Source organism: Plecotus auritus (assembly GCF_963455305.1).
Source record: "Plecotus auritus genome assembly, chromosome: 9".
In the NCBI taxonomy this organism is placed as follows: Eukaryota; Metazoa; Chordata; class Mammalia; order Chiroptera; family Vespertilionidae; genus Plecotus; species Plecotus auritus.
In genome coordinates this window covers 45,592,760-45,612,005 of record NC_137783.1, presented here as the reverse complement: position 1 = coordinate 45,612,005, position 19,246 = coordinate 45,592,760, and the positions used below count along the sequence as shown (strand labels likewise).

Sequence of the window (19,246 nt, the reverse complement as noted above, 5' to 3'; positions counted from 1 at the left end):
GACCTCTGCCAAGTGCCTTAACTTGTCTGAGCCTCAGCTTCCCCCTCTGTAAGATGGGTCTAACCATGAAGCCATTTGTGGGGCTGTTAGTGAGGATCCCACGGATAAAGCATGCAGGGCCCAGGCCTGGCCAGGTAGTGCTCACTGCCCTGCAGCTGTGGTTACTACTGTGCTGACAAATCAACAGTCCCTGGGGGCATAAGGAGCCAGGCAGCGTGCTATGGGACAGGGAGGTCCTTCTGGCCCCTTCTAGGTAACTGTGGGGCCTCGGATTTGACTCTCAGTCCTGCCCTAAGCAGGAGACGGATATGTGGGCCCTGACACACGACTTTAACCAAGCGTATTCAACTCTGAGGAGGATTAAGTGCCATGATGCAGGCTTCTCCTTGGCAGAGTCTGGGGATGGTGGAAATGCAGGGGCCACTTCAGCAGTGACTTTCTCCAGGGGAAGCCTGAGACTGGGATGGGGGAGGGTGGGCTGGGTACAATCTGGTACCTACCCAGCAAATCATCAGACACCAGGGAGGTACCAGGAGGCTCTCTGTTGAAGGCTCCATGGTGCCAAGGAAGGTCACCCCTAACCCAGCTGCCCCCGACCCCCCCCAGCTGCCCCCGACCCCCTCAGCTGACCCCGGCTCCCCCAGCTGCCCCCAACTCCCCTAGCTGACCCCGACTCCCCCAGCTGCCAAAACCAACTGCCCCAGCTGACCCCGACCCCCCCCCCCAGCTGCCCCTGGCCCCCCCAGCTGCCCGACTCCCCCAGCTGACCCCAACTCCCCCAGCTGCTGACACCGACTCCCCCAGCTGACCCCGACTCCCCCAGCTGCCCCCAACTCCCCCAGCTGCTGACCCCGGCTCCCCCAGCTGACCCCGACTCCCCCAGCTGCCCCCGGCTCCCCCAGCTGACCCCGGCTCTACCTTACCCTGACCCTTTAGCTCAGCCGTGGGCAAACAACGGCCCGCGGGCCGGATCCGGACCGTTCGGCTGTTCTATCCGGCCCGCGGAGCTGAAAGAGCGGAGGGTTCTCTTGCTCTCCCCTCCGCTCCTTTACTTTGAATTTATATTAGTTCACACAAACACTCCATCCATGCTTTTGTTCCGGCCCTCCGGTCCAGTTTAAGAACCCATTGTGGCCCTCGAGTCAAAAAGTTTGCCCACCCCTGCTTTAGCTTCTCTGACTCCTCTAGCTGCTTCAGCAATTCCTGACATATCCCCTGTAGAATGTCCTCTCTGGATGCAAGCGAAGCTGCCAGCCTGCCCTGAGGTCAGAACAGGTTGCCTGGATCCTGAGTGTGGAGTTTGTGGCCCTGGGTCTGAAAGCTGAGCCCTGGAACCTGAGCCATGACCGAGGGATGAGCCTCCTACTCTTGTCCTCACATTGGAACACATGCCATCCTCCAAGGCTACCATTTGGCCATCATGGCCTCTGGGACCTGGCTCACAGCATCGTAATCTCAGAACTCTCTGCACCCTCTTATTTAACCAAGGTCGCTGGATTAGTCATCAATCTTTACTGTCTTCCCTGCTGGACTGTAGTAGCTGTAGGAGAGCAGAGACCAAGTGCCTAGTGGAGCGGCTGCACATAGTAGGTGCTCTGTAAGCCACTGTTGGCTGGCAGATAACTGAGCATCTCCAAAGGCTCCCCTCACTGGTCATGAGAAACAGACCGGGAGGGCCATGGTGGACAAGCCAGGTCAGTCCCCCACAGTGCCGCGCGTGATCTCTTCCTTCACGCCCTCCTGCCCGGGCCCGTACCTGCCATGATGCTCTCCACCACAGAGACGAAGTACGCAGGCTTGCTGAAGGTGGGAGGGTTGTCATTTTCATCCTGCAAAGCAGACAGACAGGTTGCAGGAGCCAGGACGGCAGTGGGGGCTGGTCAGCTATCCCGTGCTGTCAGCTATCCTGTGCTGGCATCAAACGGAGGCTGGGCATGGCTGGCACGGAGGTACTCTGGCTCCGACGTATAACTGGAGCCAGGCAGGTGTCACGTGGGGCCAGGCGCACCTCTGGCTAAGCTATAGTTCAAGGAGGTGGGACAGGCCTTGGGGAAACAAGTGGGGGTCAGGAAGGGACGGTGAGGACCGGGGAGATGGAGAAAGAAGGCAGTAGTCGGAACTGCCTACAACTCCCAGCTCCTGGCCCTCCCGTCGGTCTTCCTGAGGAAGCTGAGCTCCAAGCTTACTCCAGTTCTCCCACTTTTAGCTCATCGGCCCCACGAAGGGGATGCCTACTCAGACTTTCTTCCTCAGCTCTGCCAAGGTGATGGTGGAAGGTTCTAGAAACCCACCCAGAAATGAAGGGAGAAAGGAGCAGCCCAACCAGGAAGACACTGAGGTATGCAGGCAGGGCTCAGGTGGGTTCCCGGCCTGAATTCCAGACCCCACTGCACCTTCACAGGAGCACGGCTCCTCCACCCACTGGCGTGTCCTGGCCCAGAACCACCACCTTCAGATCTGAAGCAACCCCTCCTGTGGCCCAGCCTCCACCAGTGACAGGTGAGAGGGCCAGTGGGCCAGGGGCTGAAGCAGCAGGTGGGGCCGGATGCAGCCTGTCTCCTGCTCATCCACACGCCACCTCCCTCCACCATCAGGGAGACATTCCTACCCTTTAAGACTTACCCTCACCCACTGCCTTTAGCCATCACTCAAGAACTGGCCCGTTCCCATCTTGGAGGAAGCCTTGCTGCCCCCCACCCTAACTCGGAGCCTTCTCCGCTTTCCCCACGAGCCACGATGCAGACTCCAGGGGCCTCATTTCCCCCAGAACTGGGAGCTCCGAAGAGGAAGACTCCTCAGTAAACCCCCTTGGCTGGAGTCACTTCTGGCTGATCAAACATGAATGTGAGGGAGGCATGATATGGGGCTGTCCACCCCTCGGGACTTCAGAGAATCCCATCCTACCGGGACTGTGGGTGCCGGATAGGGACACACTTCTTTCCCAGTGCGGCCCTGGCTCTGGGCTGTACACTGGCTGCTGCTGATCTGCCCCTCTCCCCTGTCTCAGCGAACTGGCTGTGGGAGGCCTCGCCACACATCCAGTGAGTGCCTCAACAGCATGCCTGGGTGTCCCCTGGCACGGCACGGGTGCCCCATATGTGTGTCTATTTAAGCCTTCTGCTTGGCTGCACGAAACAGCGCCAAGAATGTCAGTGACAGAGCATGAGGCAGAAACTTATTAGCGGTGATATTTCCCCGGATCCTGGTGCTGCATTCGCTATTAGTTCTAATTCAGCGGCTCCCTCTACAAAAGCTTATTGTCCCCTAATGGGAAATCTACAAACCGAGTTTGACTTCTTTATTAAAAACCAACAAGCAGTGGATGAAAAGGAGTCACCTGGCCCCTCTCACCCACCCCTCCTCCTTCCAGAACCCTGTCGCTGGGATCTGCCTCTCCCCACCCCCACCCTGTGCAGTCAGTGCTGCCGTCAACTGCCTGGTGGAGGGAGAAGGCGGCTCAGACAAGTGACAGCTACTTAAAAACCACCCACGTGCAAAATTAACCCAAAGGCGGTGACCTTTTCAAGCATGGTCCTTAGACACAGGTGACGACACATCCCAAAGTCCTGCTTGAGAGACGAGGTTCACGCACAGCCAGGGTGGCCCCTGTCTCTGTTGCCAGACCCTCCTCCTGCCGGGGGTTGCGGGCGGGGGGCGGGTAGGGGGAGCCAGGGAAGCCCTGGAAGGACAGTGCGGAGCCCCTTCTGACCCTCAGGACAGCTTTGGGGGAATATAGCCAATAACACGTAACACTATGTCTGGAGTCAGGTGGGTACTAGACTCGGGGAATCACTTTGTAAGTTGTATATTAGAAGTTGTGCAACTTCTAATCACTATGTTGCATACCTAAAACGTATATAATATTGTATGTCAACTGTAATTGGAAAAAAGTTTTTTAAAAAGAGTACCAGGACGTGGTTCTGATTGGCGGGGAATCATTCTAGTTCGCTGGTATAGCCTTGGCATTTCAGGTGGGAGGTTGCAGGTTCAAGCTGGCAGGTATTTAGGCTCCTGCGGATCTCTTCCCATCCTCCCTGCCACTCCTGGAGCCTGACTCTCTGCCCTTCCCCCTGCTGCACCCGGTTCTGCACTGCCTCACCCTCCCATGCCACCCCTAAATCCTGCTCCATGTGCCCACTCTCGGCTTTTCCATCACTGCCAGCCCCATTCTATTTCATAAGCAAGTAGGGTTCCTGCCCATTGAGGACCTTGGCACTCGGCAGCTGGCCCTGGAGCCTCGGCCTCAGGTTGCGAGGATGAAGCTAGGGGCAGGGCAGCACCAGGGGCTGCTGGCAAAGCCAGTTGGGACAGGGAGGTCAGCCAGCAAGCCAGCTCTGGGCAAGATGCTGTCCTGAGCATATGTCAAATCATAGCGTATCTCGTAACCTGACAATCTGATCTCATTCTGCTGGAATCGGTAATGTGCTAACTCTTCCATCAACATGTTCGCCCTCTCCTGCAGGCAGCCACCTCTATGAGATGGGGGCAGGCTTGTGCGTGTGCAGTGTTGGAGGGTCTGGGCGGGGGGGCGGGTGGGAAAGGCCTTTTGTCACCACCATCTCATCCCCCGGAGGCTGGGGGAGCTGCACAGGGCCAATGAGCCAGTGTGGAGACAGATTCAGAGACTGATCATTTCAGACACTAAACCCACTAAGGTGTGCGTGATATTCATGTCCGACAAGCTGTGGTTTGGTTTCAGGCCCCTTTAGATCTTCAGAGGAGCAGAAAAAGGAAGTGAAAAGAGGGGGAGAGAGAGACAGGAGAGGAGATGGCCTTCAGGAATTCCCTTGAACTTCACAGAATGTAGCTCTAGATGAGGGAACCCCATGACATGTCCTCCAGCTCCCGTTGCCCCGACAGGGTGTCCTGAGGCCCCGGACCTCCCTGGCTAGGCTGGCAGGTTTGCTAGGACAGCCTTTGGGATGGTCAGCCAGGTAAGCCCCTGAGCTGTGGGGACAGCCAAGGACTTGGGGACATAGGGTTCAGGAGGGACCCCTGGCACCCTGGGAAGCACTCACCACCCCTTACCCTGGAGGGCAAGGCCAGCACCCCTGGGTACTTACAAACACCTCGATGGTGACAGGGACAGTGCTGTTCAGAGGGGGGTTACCAGCGTCCTTGGCCATGACCGTCAGATAAATCAGTCCATTGGGTATCTGCTCGTAATCCAGGGGGCGGCTCACACTGATCACTGAAATGACAGGGACAGGGCCCTGTAAGCAGCCTTCAGATACCCATCCAGCCAGGGCTTCCCTTAGGGCAGGAGGGGACAGCTGGCATGACCAGGCCAGCTCTGCCTCATTTTCCCCTCCTGCCTCTGAACTCCTGGAGCTTCATGGTCTTGACTTAGTCAGGCATCCTCAAACTACAGCCCGCGGGCCACATGCAGCCCGCCGAGGACATTTATCTGGCCCGCCGGGTGCCGCTGCCTGTCCTGCTTAGCAGCCGACTCGTCCTGGGCCCGCAGTGCGCATAGGAATTTGTTCATAGTTTGTTTGTTTTTTAAACTATAGTCCGGCCCTCCAGTGGTCTGAGGGACAGTGAACTGGCCCCGTTTAAAAAGTTTGAGGACCCCTGATTAGGTTTACTGACTGCCTGGTATGTGGCAGGCCCAGTGCGAGGCCACCAGGTATAGCGACTCTGGTGATAATATAAGCCCCACTTTACAGATGAAGGAACCAAGCTCAGAGAGGTTTAGTAACTTGCCCAAAGACACACAGCTAGGAACTCAAAAGAGCCAGAATTTGAGCCCAGGTTTGTCTGAATCCAGAGCCCAGGCTCTTTCCCAGAAAGTGTTATTCCTACTTGTCTTTCTGTCTCACCCACTCACCTGGCACTTATCTGGAGGACAGGGTCATGCGCAGGACCTCTAGTCCTGTCCCTGTTACTGCTCCTGATGCCCTCCAGATAATGGGCTTGCCCCTTTACTGCCCAGTGTCGGGGCTGCCAAGGGTAGAGCAGATAGTGGGGTACAGGTGGCTCCTGATTCCCTGTCGTTTCCTCTGCCTTTCTCCCCATTCTCTCCTCTCCCTCCCTCCTCTCGTTACCTACAGGCTCTTCATGCTGCTCCAGTAGCCGCTCTGGGGCACTATGTAGACCCCTTGGGGGATACCTGGTGTCTGTAGACCCCTTGGGGGATACTCAGTATATGGCATTGCAGAACTTACCCTCACAGACTCTGCTCGAAGGTGGGTGAAGACCCCTAACACCAGAGGTGGACAGAGGTGGAGAGGCAGGATCTGGGGGAGGGGGCGCTAAGACCTTAAACATCCCCACCCTGCACAGCCTGAACACTCACCACAAGTGCCCTTTTGCTTGAACCCACTGATTCCCCGTTTTGGATGGGAAGGCAAATTGGCTTGGGAGAGGGGGCATGGTTAATCTGCAAAGGCACGGCAACAATATTAAATTGCCACTTTCTATTTGGAAAACAGAAATCAAATTATTGCTTTAGTAATATAAAACCTAAGGGAGGTCCTTCCAGCTGAGGGGAAGGGGAGGTGAGAGGGTGGGCAGAGGCATGACACTGTCACGTTTCTTAAAGGGGCACAGACTTGACAGAGAATGTCAGGCGGCAGCATCTGAGTCAGGGCTGTGATTTCTGCAACTGCATTTCTCTGACACCGCTGTGGGGTGGTAGGAGCAAGCACTGGACTCGGAGTCATCCAATGCACGCCCCTTCTGCTTTGGGGGCAGCGAGCACAGCTTCACACATTAGGGACGCTTTTCAGAGAGGCGATGTCCAAATGAGCCCTTAGAGCCAGCCAGCGGGTAAAGGGAGGCGGGCAATGGGAGCAGACTCAGCAAAGACAAGGCAGTGGCCACTCTCAAAGGAGGATTTAAAGAGAGGGTTCCGAGATGCCGGATTCGGGTGGTGGGTGGGGACGTGCCAGAAGACAAGGCTGGAGAGGCAACCAAGAGCTAGATCACAAGGGCTTCCCTGGATAGCTTTGCTGTGTGACCTCGGGCAAGTGGCTCCCTGTCTCTGTATCCCAGTTGCTTCCTCTGAAAATAAAGAGGTGGCCTCATGGGATTATGGAGCTTGAAGCTGCTGCTGCTACGCCTTTCACAGGCTCTAGGAATCAGGACTCACGGCGGGCAGGCAGGGCAGGGTCCAAAGTGTGGAACTGTGCCTGGGCCACAGGGAAAGGCCTCGTCCTCACCGGGGGGTGGGGAGCAGTCACAGAAAGCCCACAGGATGGAGACGCTTGACTAACAAGTCTCCACCCCACAGGTCTACCCTGACAGCCTTGGAAAGAAATAGTGACCTCTCAGATTGTGGGAACATCAGACGCCTGGCTGGCCATGGGCCTAAGACCCAGAGAAAAATCTGGCCCATCTGAGACAGAGATCTTGACCCACTGAAGGGTGGCCGCATGCCACGTGCTGCTCCACCCATCAGGAGCTATGGGGAAGCTCCCCGAATGCTCCAGCGCATCTGAGAGTCAGAGAGCCCCCTTCTGAGACAGGTGTGAGTGTGCAACCCCGCTCCCACCTGGCAACCCTCCTCCTGGCTGGACCTTCAATCCTGCCCCCCTGTACCTGCATAGCCTTCATACACGCTGATGTCGAAGTAGCTGCCGAAGGCCGAGGCGTTGACGATGCTGTAGGTAATCTGGTTGTTGGGAGGGGAGTCTTCGTCTGTTGCCTGGAAGGAAGAGGATGGACAGAGCTCTGTGAGCCAGAGGAGGGTGGGTGGGAGGGGAGGGCCGGTTCCTCTCAGCGCCCCCTTTCTGGGTGATCAGACCCTCCTGGCCTTGCAGCTGGAGGCTACTGTCTGGCTCCCAGCAGACACGCCTCACGTTGAATGAGGAGCTATCCTGGGGATCTGGAGGGCAGGCTGGAGGCCTCGGGAAAAGTGGGCAAGGCCTCACCCAGGGGACAGAGAAGGTCTCCACCACACCTGGCAGGACCACCTCTGGCCCCTTCAGTCCCAGCTTGCACATCCCACCCACAGAGGCCGTCCCTGACCTTGAGACTGGGTTAGGGCCCTGTGCTGTGCACCCCATGAGGTCCCCCGACTTCCTGTATAATTTCTGCCTGCCTTGCTCAGACTGTTAGCTCCTTGCGAGCAGGAACCTGTGTTTCTTGATTGCAGCTGCATACCTAGAGTTCCAGCATGGTGTTTGCACACAGTAGGTATCTAATAAATGCATGTTGCATGAATGCAAGGAGGGAAGAAGGCCTTGGGCTGCGGGCAGATCCTTCTTCCCCTTGACTGTCTCCTGGGGCGGCTGATAAAGCAGCTTCTTTCCCAATGTCTGACTGAAGAGAGCCTAAGGGCTGGCCCGCCACCCTGGGTGCAACAGGAGCAGAGTGTGGAGGGTGGAGGGAGAGCAGGGCCCTGTGGGAAGCATGGCCCATGCTGATGGGCACATGGTCCTGCCTTCTGTGTGCTCCTTGCCCACCTCCTCCCCCTTGTTTCAGAAACAAGCTCTAAGGGGAGGCCCTGGGTCCCGTCACTCTGGGTGGGCAGAGGGAGGAAGGGGCGTGAGGACACTGAGCAGCTTCATGGGCAGAGGTCACTGGAGCATGCTGGAGGCGCGCTGCAGGAGGACACCTGGAGTGTAGAGTCCCGAGTTCTAGTCCTGCCTCAACCACTCTGCTAATTCACTGTGCCTTCTGAGGCTCCTCTTCCCGCCTGCTTCCCTTCCTGTGAAGGGGCTGTGCCTGGGGCCTCTGGTCCCTGCCAGCTACAGCAGCTCCTGATTTTAGACAGCCTTTAAAGGGCTTGGATGGGGGTCCTGACACTAGAAACTGCTCAGCACTTGCCAAGGGAGATGAAGAGGGCGGCTTTTTGCTGAATGGTGACCTGACAGTTAAGTTGAGGCAGACACTAGCTGCACTTGGTAACCAAGGACATGAGGTGATGTCCTCACACAGACCAAGAACATGACCCCAAATCTGGTAGATTTCTTTGTGACGGGAGGTCAGCAGCTCTTGCAGTGGCTTCCCAGGGGCATCGCCAAGAAGAAGGCACAGACAGAGGATAACATGAACGGCCGACTGCAGGAAAGCCTGGCACCTTACCCGGAGCCGCACCAGTTGTGTGACAGAAGGCTCATTCTCTCGCAGGGCACCCACGTAGGCATCCTTCTGGAAGGTGGGCACATTGTCGTTGACGTCCAACACGTTGATCCGGACCCGGCCTGTGGTCTCCTCCCCGCCCCCATCCCGGGCGATGACTGTCAAAGTGAAGCGCTGGATGAGCTCATAGTCCAGTTTGGCGATCAGCATGATAAGTCCCGTGTCCTTGTCCAGAGAGAACCTGGGTCAGGCAGGAAGGAGGATGAGAGAACACCTTGGTGTAAAGCAGCTTGTAGATAGGGCCTGCATTTACCAGCCTGTCCTTGCCCAAGGCGATAAATAGACACAAATAATTGAAGTCTGAAATCCGCCTTTTTAACTTGCCCCAATAAGAAGAGCATCTATTTGTAATGGGGAGTCTGGTAGGAGGTGGTGGGCGGAAATCGGAACCACCTGGGAGGTGATGTGTCAGGTACTGAAAGGGCAGGAGTAGGTTGATTTACTCAAAGAGGAAACTCAGGAAGAAGGACCCTCCTTTGCTGCAAACAGGAGTTTCTTCCTCCTGGACAGTCAGATGTTGGAGAACTGTAATGGTCAGAGATTCTTGTAACTGATGCCACACAAATACAAAGGATCATAAGAGACTAGTATGAATAACTATATGCCAATAAATTGGACAACCTAGAAGAAATGGATAAATTCCTATATATAAACAACTTACCAAGACTGAATCAAGAAAGAAACAGAAAATCCAGAAAAATAACTACTAATGAAATCGAATCAGTAATCACGAACCTCTCAACAAAGTCTAGGACCAGACAGCTTCACTGGTAAATTCTACCAAACATTCAGAGATGAATTAACACCAATCCTTCTCACACTCTTCCAAAAATAGAAGAGGAAGGGACACTTATAAATTCATTTTATAAGGCCAGCATTAACCTGATACTAAAACCAGACAAGGACAATAAAATAAGTTACAGGCCAATATTCATGATGAACATAGATACAAAATCCCTCAACAAAATATTAGCCAACTGAATTCAATGGAAGGGATCATACGCCATGATCATGTAGGATTTACTTCGGAGATATGAGAATGTGATATCCACAAATCAATGTGATATTCATTAACAGGATAAAACATTAAAGGATAAAAATCATCTGATCATCTCAACTGATGCAGAAAAAGCATTTGGCAAAATTCAAAATCCTTTTATTATAAAAAAAACTTTCAACAAACTGGGTACAGAGGGAATGTATCTCAATATAATACAAGCCATATATGACAAGCCCACAGCTAACATCATACTTAATGGTGAAAAGCTGAAAGCTTTTCCTCTAAGATAAGGAATAAGACAAAGATGCCTATTCTCATCACTTTTATTCAGTTTAGTTTTGAAAGTCCTAGCCACAGCAATTAGGCAAGAAAGAAAAAGTCATCCAAATCAGAAAGGAAAAAGTAAGACTGTCACTATTTGTAGAAGATGTGATACTACATATAGAAAGCACTAAAGATGCCACCAAAAAAACTATTAGAACTAATAAATGAATTCAGTAAAGTTGCAGGATACAAAATCAATATATAAAAATCTTGTGCATTTCTATACACTAATAAGGAACTGTTAAAAAGAGAAATTAAGAAAACAATCCCATTTACAATTGCATAAAAAAAGATATCTAGGAATAAATTTAACCAAGGAAGTGGAAGGTCTATACACTGAAAACTATAAGATACTGATGAAAGACACTGAAGATGACACAAAGAAATGGAAAGCTATTCTGTGCTCATGGACTGGAAGAATTAATATTGCTAAAATGTCCACACTATCCAAAGCAACCTACAGATTCAGTGCAATCCCTCTCAAAATTCCAATGGCAAATAATCCTAAAATTTGTATGGAACCACAAAAGACCCCAACAACCAAAGCAATCTTGAGAAAGAACAACGAAGCTGGAGGCATCATGCTCCCTGAGTTCAAACTATATTACAAAAGCCATAGTAATCAATACAGTATGATATTGGCATAAAAACAGACATGTAGATCAATGGAACAGAATAGAGTCCAGAAATAAATCCACACATAAGTGGTCAATTAGTTTATGACAAAGAAGCCAAGAATGCACAATGAAGAAAGGGTAGTCTCTTCAAAAAATCGTGTTGGGGGAGAAACCAAGATGGCGGCATAGGTAAACACCTGAACTGCTGCCTCGCACAACGACTTCAAAACTACAACTCAAAGACAAAACGGACATCATCCAGAACCACAGGAAGGCTGGCTGAGTGGAAATTCTACAACTAGAAGGAAAGAGAAAAGCACACTGAGACTCAGAGGAGCTGCGGAAGTAAAGGCAGAGGTATGGAGGTGTGAGCCGAGAGGGCTGGCAACTGAGTACATGGCTGGCTTTGTCAAGCGGGAGGGAGACAAAAGCTCCTGACTGCTCTGAACTCCAGTTCCGGGCGAGACTCTGGGGACTCAGACTTATACGGGGAGAAACTGGACTATCTGGCACTCGAGGGCAACTTTCTCTCAGAGGTGCTTGCAGTGTTACTGCGGGACACTGAGACCCAGGGGGCCTCTTAGGGCAGGGCTGATGGGAAGCCATTGCTTGTTGCTCTGCCCTGAGACTCGGCCCCACCCCAGCTGTGCGCAGGGGCTTTTGCATAAGAATGGCATGGTCCTTTGAAAACTAAACTTACCTAACAAACTGCAGCTGAGTCAGTGAGACCCAGAACATCCAAAAGAAGGCCCAAGGCCCCGCAGCAGCTTGCATTGCTTCACAGCTGGGCCTTATCTGGGCACCTCCAAAACCCAAACAAAGAAGAGGAATCTGCAGATCTCTCCATAGCTCCTGCTGGGTGGCCTCAGGCAGAGGCTAAATTAGCACCTCCTTGGAGATCCAAGAGCCAGTGTACCCAGGGGTCAGAGTGGGACCACCCAGATTACAACTCCTCAGATCCATAAGGGACACACTCAGGGGGCAGACTCAGTGAGCACCAAAGCCCCACTGAAGCAAGTCTTGCCTCATAAGGGTGTCTCCAGCACAGAAGTTCTCCCATTGTAGACACCGCTGATCCTCACAGCCAATTGGCCTGGAGGTCAATGCCTCCCAGTGATACCAACAACAATCAAGGCTTAACCACAACAAGACTGTGCACACATCCCACAAAGGGGTGCACCAAGAGTGTCTACCTCAGGTAACTGGGGAGGCTGAGCCACTGGGCCCTATAGGACACCTAGCACACAAAGCCACTCTATCAACTCAGGGAAGCAGCCAAAATGAGGAGACAAAGAAACAGGTCACAAATGAAAGAAATGGAGGAAAGCAAATGACTGGATATAGAGTTCAAAACCATGGTTATAAGGTTTTTCAAGAATTTTCTAGAAAAGGCTGATAAATTTAGTGAGACCCTCGAGGATATGAAAAAGGACCAACTAGAAATTAAACATACACTGACTGAAATAAAAAATAATATACAGAGATCCAACAGCAGACTAGAGGATCACAAGAATCAAGTCAAAGATTTGAAATACAAAGAAGCAAAAAAACACGCAACCGAAAAAGCATAAAGAAAAAAGAATCCAAAAATATGAAGATAGTGTAAGGAGCCTCTGGGACAACCTCAGCGTACCAACATCCGAATTATGGGGGTGCCAGAAGAAGAGAGAGAGCAAGATACTGAAAACCTATTTGAAGAAATAATGACTGAAAACTTCCCCCACCTGGTGAAAGAAATAGACTTACAAGTCCAGGAAGTGCACAGAACCCCAAACAAAAGGAATCCAAAGAGGACCACACCAAGACACATCATAATGAAAATGCCAAGAGCAAAAGACAAAGAGAGAATATTAAAAGCAGCAAGAGAAAAGCAGTTAGTTACCTACAAGGGAGCACCCATACGATTGTCAGCTGATTTCTCAACAGAAACTATGCAGGCCAGATGGGAGTGGCAAGAAATATTCAAAGTGATGAATAGCAAGAACCTACAACCAAGATTACTCTACCCAGCAAAGCTATCATTCAGAATTAAAGGTCAGATAAAGAGCTTCACAGATAAGTAAAAGCTAAAGGAGTTCATCACCGCCAAACCAGTATTATATGAAATGCTGAAAGGTATTCTTTAAGAAGAGGAAGAAGAAGAAAAAGGTAAAGATAAAAATTATGAACAACAAATACATATCTATCAACAAGTGAATCTAAAAATCAAGTGAATAAAAAATCTGATGAACAGAATAAACTGGTGAATATAATAGAATCAGGGGCATAGAAGGGGAGTGGACTGACAATTCTCGGGGGGAAAGGGATGTGGGAGGTGCAGGAAGAGACTGGACAAAAATCGTACACCTATGGATGAGGACAGTGCAAGGGGGTGGGTAAGGGCAGAGGTTGGGGTGGGAACCGGGTGGAGGGGAGCTATGGGGGAAAAAAAGAGGAACAATTGTAATAATCTGAACAATAAAGATTTATTGAAATGAAAAAAAAATGGTGTTGGGGAAACTGGACAGCCACATGCAGAAGAATAAAACTGAACCACTGTCAAAAGGCACAAACTTTCAGTTTTAAAATAAATAAACCATGGGGATGCAATGTACAGCAATGTATATGCAATGACTATCCTATCTAATAAAGAGGGAATATGCTAATTGACTGCCATGCCCTCAAAGATGGTGGCGTCCAGTCCCCTCAGCCCTGCTGGAGCAGCAGGCACGAGGCATGTCCGGGCCCGCCTCCAGGTGGGTCTGGCCACTCTGCGCGCCTGCCTCTGGAGTCCCCCAGTCCTCTCAGCCCCCTAGCCACCCAGGGCTGGCCCAAGGTGCAGGCAAGCCTCAGATGGTGGCTTCCCAGCCGCCCAGGGCTGCCCGAGGCTCAGGTAACCAGGGCTGGCCGAGGCTTGCGCTGCTAGCAGTGGCAGCAGCAGAGGTGTGATGGGGCATCGCCTTCCCCTGATTGTCGGATCACCTCCCACCCCTGAGGACTCCTGGACTGTGAGAGGGGGCAGGCTGGGCTGAGGGACCCCCCCCTCCAGTGCATAACTTTTCATGCACCGGGCCTCTAGTAGTTAATAATGTTGCATTGCATATTCCAAAGTTGCTAAGAGAGTCGATCTTAAAAGTTCTCACCTCAAAAAAAACCCACACAACTGATAACTATATATGTTGAGAAATGTGAACTAGACTTATTTTGGTGATCACTTCACAATACACACAAGTATAAATCATTATGCTGTGCACCTGAAACAAATACAATATTTATGTCAGTTATATCTCAATAAACACACATATCTGGGCAATGAAACGAATTTTGCCATCCAGATGGTGCTGAACCAAAATGTTTTAAATAGCCAGCCAGGATAGTGTGTTTGGTCCTCTCTCAGGAGTTACCCCTCGTCTTCTGCTCGAGGACTGAGCCTCACAAATGTCTTCTGGGGAGGAGCAAGGTCTACCTGGCTCCTCTCAACATCCCCTCAGGTGCCCCGGGAGTCCTCAGTTGACATCTGTGTGCCCTGACCTGTTCCAGGGCTGCCAGCCACCAGGCCTGGAAGATCCTGGCTCCGAGACCAGGAAAGCCCTGGCCCGGAAGATGGGAGGAGATGAGGACACCCAAGATGACCAGGACAAGGCCCCCTGAACACAGATCCCTGAGGGACTGGGTGCCCTGTGCGTCTGTCCCGCTGCTCATTCCTTCCTCCCATTTTGAGGCCCCATCTCAGTGGCAGAGAACGGCTGGAATGCACCCAATAATCTGTCTCTTCCTGGTCATTTACAGACAGTCGGGGCCGTAATCCAGGCTGACAGCCAGCGCTGCCCTCATCCTGTTGGGCATTCCTCATGCATCAGACACTTCGGGTTCAGAACCAGACCTGCCCTCTGAATTCAACTTGGCTTTCGATCACGTTAAAAATGGGAGCTTCTCCCGGCTCTGCTTAACCGAAGACAAGGGAGAGAGATGCCCAGAAGCATGACGGGTGAGAGGGTGAGGCTGGCGTGGGCTGGGCGGTGAGGCGGGCACCTGCCTAATGGCTGCAGCACATCCTAAGCCTCCCCCTCCGCCCCCCCAGCTGGAGGCTGTGCCTCTGTGGTCGGACCACACGCGAGGCCTGGCCCTATGTGCCGTGCACTTGCCCAGCTGCAGACTCTGAGCAAGTGACTTAGCCTCTCTGGGCTGCGGTTTCCTCGTCCGTAAAGTGGGATGATAGGAGTGCCGAGCACTGAGCTCCTCCAGCATTTAGTTTTGAGAACTACATCAAAAAACATGTGTGAAGCCCTTGGCAAAGTCCCTGACACACGGTAAGGGCTTCTAAAATGCTGGCCGCTGCCGCCGCCGTGCTCTCATGAGCTTTGAAACTGCTTCCAACGCTTCGAAACACGATCTTTTGAGGTCAGAGAAACTGCCCCAGAGACCTTAGGGGACTGGAGCAGGACTGTACCACATCAGGGTCAAACTAGCAGCAGTGCCCTCGGGTGCCCTCTCCCAGCCCAGGCGTGAGCCATGGGTCATGGCCCCTCCCCGGGCACTGAGGTTTCCCAATCACAGGAGTGGCAGAGGGCCACTGGGAAGGAGCTGGGCAGGGTCTCACCGGTCCGGGTCATCGCTGAAGAAGTAGTTGACTTCCCCGAAGGTGCCCACGTCATTGTCCGTTGCCTGCAAAGGTGAGAACAAGAAGTCGTCACTGCCAGGCCCGGCTGAGGCTCCCGACCCCACCAGGAGCTGAACACAGCAAGCCCGTGGTCCTCCCACACGGCTCCTCTGGCCCACGCCAAGCTTTCTAGAGCCACGAAGCTCAATGTGGTTGCCCCAGTCACAAACAGCTATTTAAACGCATACGCGAGAGCAGGGTTCTAGAAACTCGATCTTTTACCGAAATCTCTAACTTTGTGAATCCACCCCTCCTGCCTCATGTCAGGCCGGGCAAGCTTATTCTTTGCAGATCTTGGGGGCTTGGTGTCATAACCTATGAGTTTGAGAAATATCACAAATGATGGGGGAGGGGAATTCAGCATCTGCTGGATTCTCCCAGTTATTCTCCTGTCTCTAAAGACACCAAGTCAGATGCGCTGCTCAGGGAAAGAGGCACCTCAGGGGCATTTTTGGTGCCCCTTCTTGAACCCCAGGAATAATCTATCGCACGCAGAGGGCAGACTGTCATCTGACTGGCAACCTCTTCCACTGCAAACAACCTGCTTTCCCCCCTCCCCCCCTCCCCGCGCCATCCATCTTCTCTGGCCTTCTCTCTGCCTGAACAAGTGGTCTGAGTAGGAGCTGCCTGCTCTGCCCATGACCACAGGATTGGACTGGAAGTGGCCCCCGAATGCAGCTGGGCAATCAGAATCCTTCCCTGGGATTCTTGTTTTTTAAAAAATAATTTTTATTGATTTTTTACAGAAAGGAGGGGAGAGGAAGAGGGATAGTCAGAAACATCGATGAGAGAGAAACGTCGATCAGCTGCCTCCTGCACACTCCCTACTGGGGATGTGCCTGCAACCAAGGTACATGCCCTTGACAGGAATCGAACCTGGGACCCTTCAGTCTGCAGGCCGAGGCTCTATCCACTGAACCAAACTGGTCAGGGCTCTTTTTCCCCCCTGGGATTCTTTTGATGGTTGCCGGGGGTAGAAGTTTTCCTCTGAAGCAGTGAAGCTGGACCAGAGTGAAGTGGGGGCGGTTGGGTGGGTGGGGAGGATGAAGGTGCCCCCAGGGGAGAGCTGGAAGACGGGGGGTCCTGGCACTTCTCTGGTCCTGGAGCTGACATCCCTTCCCGCCACAGTTTGGTCTGTGAGTCCAACAAGACCTGTTTTACCCAGGCTGATCCAACAGCTTTCTATCACGTGTAGTCGAGAGCCTGGAGGGAGAGAGGCGCACCTCATGCTGATGACAAGGGCGAGAATGGTGACCACTGCCAGCCCGTGCTATCAAACCTTTTACATTTTCAAAGACCATCCGTGTTTATCCTCACAACGTGATGAGGAAGACAGACATTTCTACCCATCTCACAGATCACAAAACTGAGGCCCAGGCCCCAGTGAGGCCCAGAGGAAACCTGTCACCCCTCCAGGTCAAGAGCAGGTTACAAGCAGAGTGGGGCAGAAGCTGGGATCCCCACTTCCAGCCTGGGGTTCCTTCCTTCAGGGCACCTGAGGGAGGCTCCCTCCATCTCCTCCCTTCTCCAGGATGAGGGCAGTTCCAGAGGCAGTTTGGCTTTTGTGGCTGGGACCTCTTGGCATCTGCATTGTCCCTGGCATGGACAGTCCACAGTGCAGGCTAAATAGCACAACTCACTCATTCATTCAATGGTCACTTATACACTGTGACTCTGTTCCCTTCCCAGGCCACTGCCCTGTAGCTGGGTAAACCGCTGTCTGCCACCGGACACCAGGAGGGAACAATGGATTGACCTTGGTTCCACTTACATCTGTTTTACACTCAGGGCTTCTCTGTAGGATCATCATTGGATAGAGTTCAGCTGCTAAAAGTATTTTTCAATACATTTTCCTATTATAATTTTTTAGCTGTGAGGTATAATGGACCAATTCCAATATATCTAAGGTGTACGATGTGATGATTTGATAGATGTATGCTTGTGGAAGGACTGCTTCTTGTGCCCAGTTTCCACTCAGTGTCCCCGCTGTTTGTGTCCCAGGAGACTGTGTGCAGACCCCTGTCCCTCCACTGCCCCAGCCGGGCTCTGAGGACATCACAGGTCCTCAGGGGATACGTACCAGATACGTGCAAAGGAAGGTGCTGAGCTATGTACCCCACCCTCCAACCCAGGACTGACTCCCTGATACACCCTTCCCTGGTGCCCTCGGCCATGCCTCTTGACATTGCTGCTTACTGAGCACCTTACACTTATTATATATTTTATCTTCATGACAGCCCTATTACAGACAGGAAGACCGAGGCTCAGAGAAGGCAAATGGCGCACCCAAGGCTTCACAGCTATAAAAGGGAGCAGAGCAAGGATTTGCACCCAGGGCCGCCTTGCCGTACTCTGAGTCTCGGTGTGCTACTGCTTCGAACCCAAGAGGAGAGCTGGCCCTCAGAAGCAGAGGCACTGGTTATTCCAGGCGAGAGGAGACCAATGCTCCTCCCAATAAGCCGGCCTCTCTCCTCCCGCTCCAGGGACTAGAGAAACAGGGGAAGGGAGGAGCCCACGTTCCCTTTCATTCCACTGACATATAACCCTCACCATGTTTGGTATTATTAGACCAGAATCACCGCAGCTTGGCCTGGGGAACAGCTGGCCAGCTGCCATCAAGCCCATGCCGGGGGGGTCAATGTGCTGCAGAGAACCCCATTCCAGGCCAGTGTCAACAGCCCAGGTCACCGTGTGACCAAACAGCAACCCCAGGGGCCTCAGCATCCTCATTTGTCAAAGGAAAGTGTCTGTGGCCATGAGGTCAGGGCCATAGCTGCCAGGCTCATCTTCCAGCATGGACAATGCCTGCATATAGCAGCGCTTCATGATGCTGGGAAATGAATGAATAAATACTAGTAAGAAGCAAGCGGTGAGGGGAAGGGAGTTGGTGGAGAGATGGGGGCAAAGACAAGTAGGAGAGAGGTGTCAAAGGGAATGGGAGGGAATGGAGCAGGAAGGGTGAAGGGAAGGAGATCAGGGAAAGGCAGAGAGAGTGGCCAGGAAGCACGAAGGGGACTGGGGAGGTAGAGAGGCCTGGGCTCGTGCATGAAGTGAGGGGTCTGGGGCACCTGAAAGCCACACCAGGCCCTGGGTGCCCTCCAGATTTGCACTTGGACTGTCAGGGTGGGAAGGACCCCCAAGGTCCCCTTGTACAGTACCCTTCACCCTGGCACCTGGAGCAGCTGAGGCGGAGGGAGATTAAGTGTTGAGCCCCTGGGGACAGATAGAACTGTCCTCTCTCCAGGAAGAGATGGCTGTCATTCTCCTGCCCCCCCCCCCCCCCGCAAGGTGGGCCGGGCACAGCCATGGCTCGCACAATGACCCCTTTCCCTGGGGACCTCTTGCCGCCCACCCAGGCCGCCCATGCTGACCAGGGAAGATTTGTGAGTCCTTTAGTGCCACTGTCTAATGACCGTATGAAATATGTATGCGTGGTGAAGGGGAGAGGGAGAACTTCCATTTTTCAAATGCATGAAGCAGAATAATAAGATGGAAAACTGCATCTGTGCCCCAGGCCAGGGTGGGGGAAGCCAGCAGAGAGGGCCTCCCTAGGCCAGTGCCAGGCTGCAGTGGGGCCAG

General features: G+C 52.8%; 1 protein-coding gene across 1 annotated transcript in view; it reads right to left on the bottom strand.

Moving 5' to 3' along the window:
• Nucleotides 1-19,246, bottom strand: part of LOC308257819 (cadherin-23-like) — a gene marked incomplete at its 3' end in the record, with an annotated part of 323,284 nt that overhangs the window by 38,015 nt on the left and 266,023 nt on the right. The window contains exons 15-19 of the mRNA XM_080687874.1: nucleotides 15,608-15,672; nucleotides 9,031-9,268; nucleotides 7,543-7,648; nucleotides 5,064-5,191; nucleotides 1,757-1,829 (exon numbers count right to left, since the gene is read on the bottom strand). Of these exons, the coding sequence (XP_080544000.1) occupies nucleotides 1,757-1,829; nucleotides 5,064-5,191; nucleotides 7,543-7,648; nucleotides 9,031-9,268; nucleotides 15,608-15,672 (610 nt within the window). The remainder of the gene's footprint in view (nucleotides 1-1,756; nucleotides 1,830-5,063; nucleotides 5,192-7,542; nucleotides 7,649-9,030; nucleotides 9,269-15,607; nucleotides 15,673-19,246) is intronic.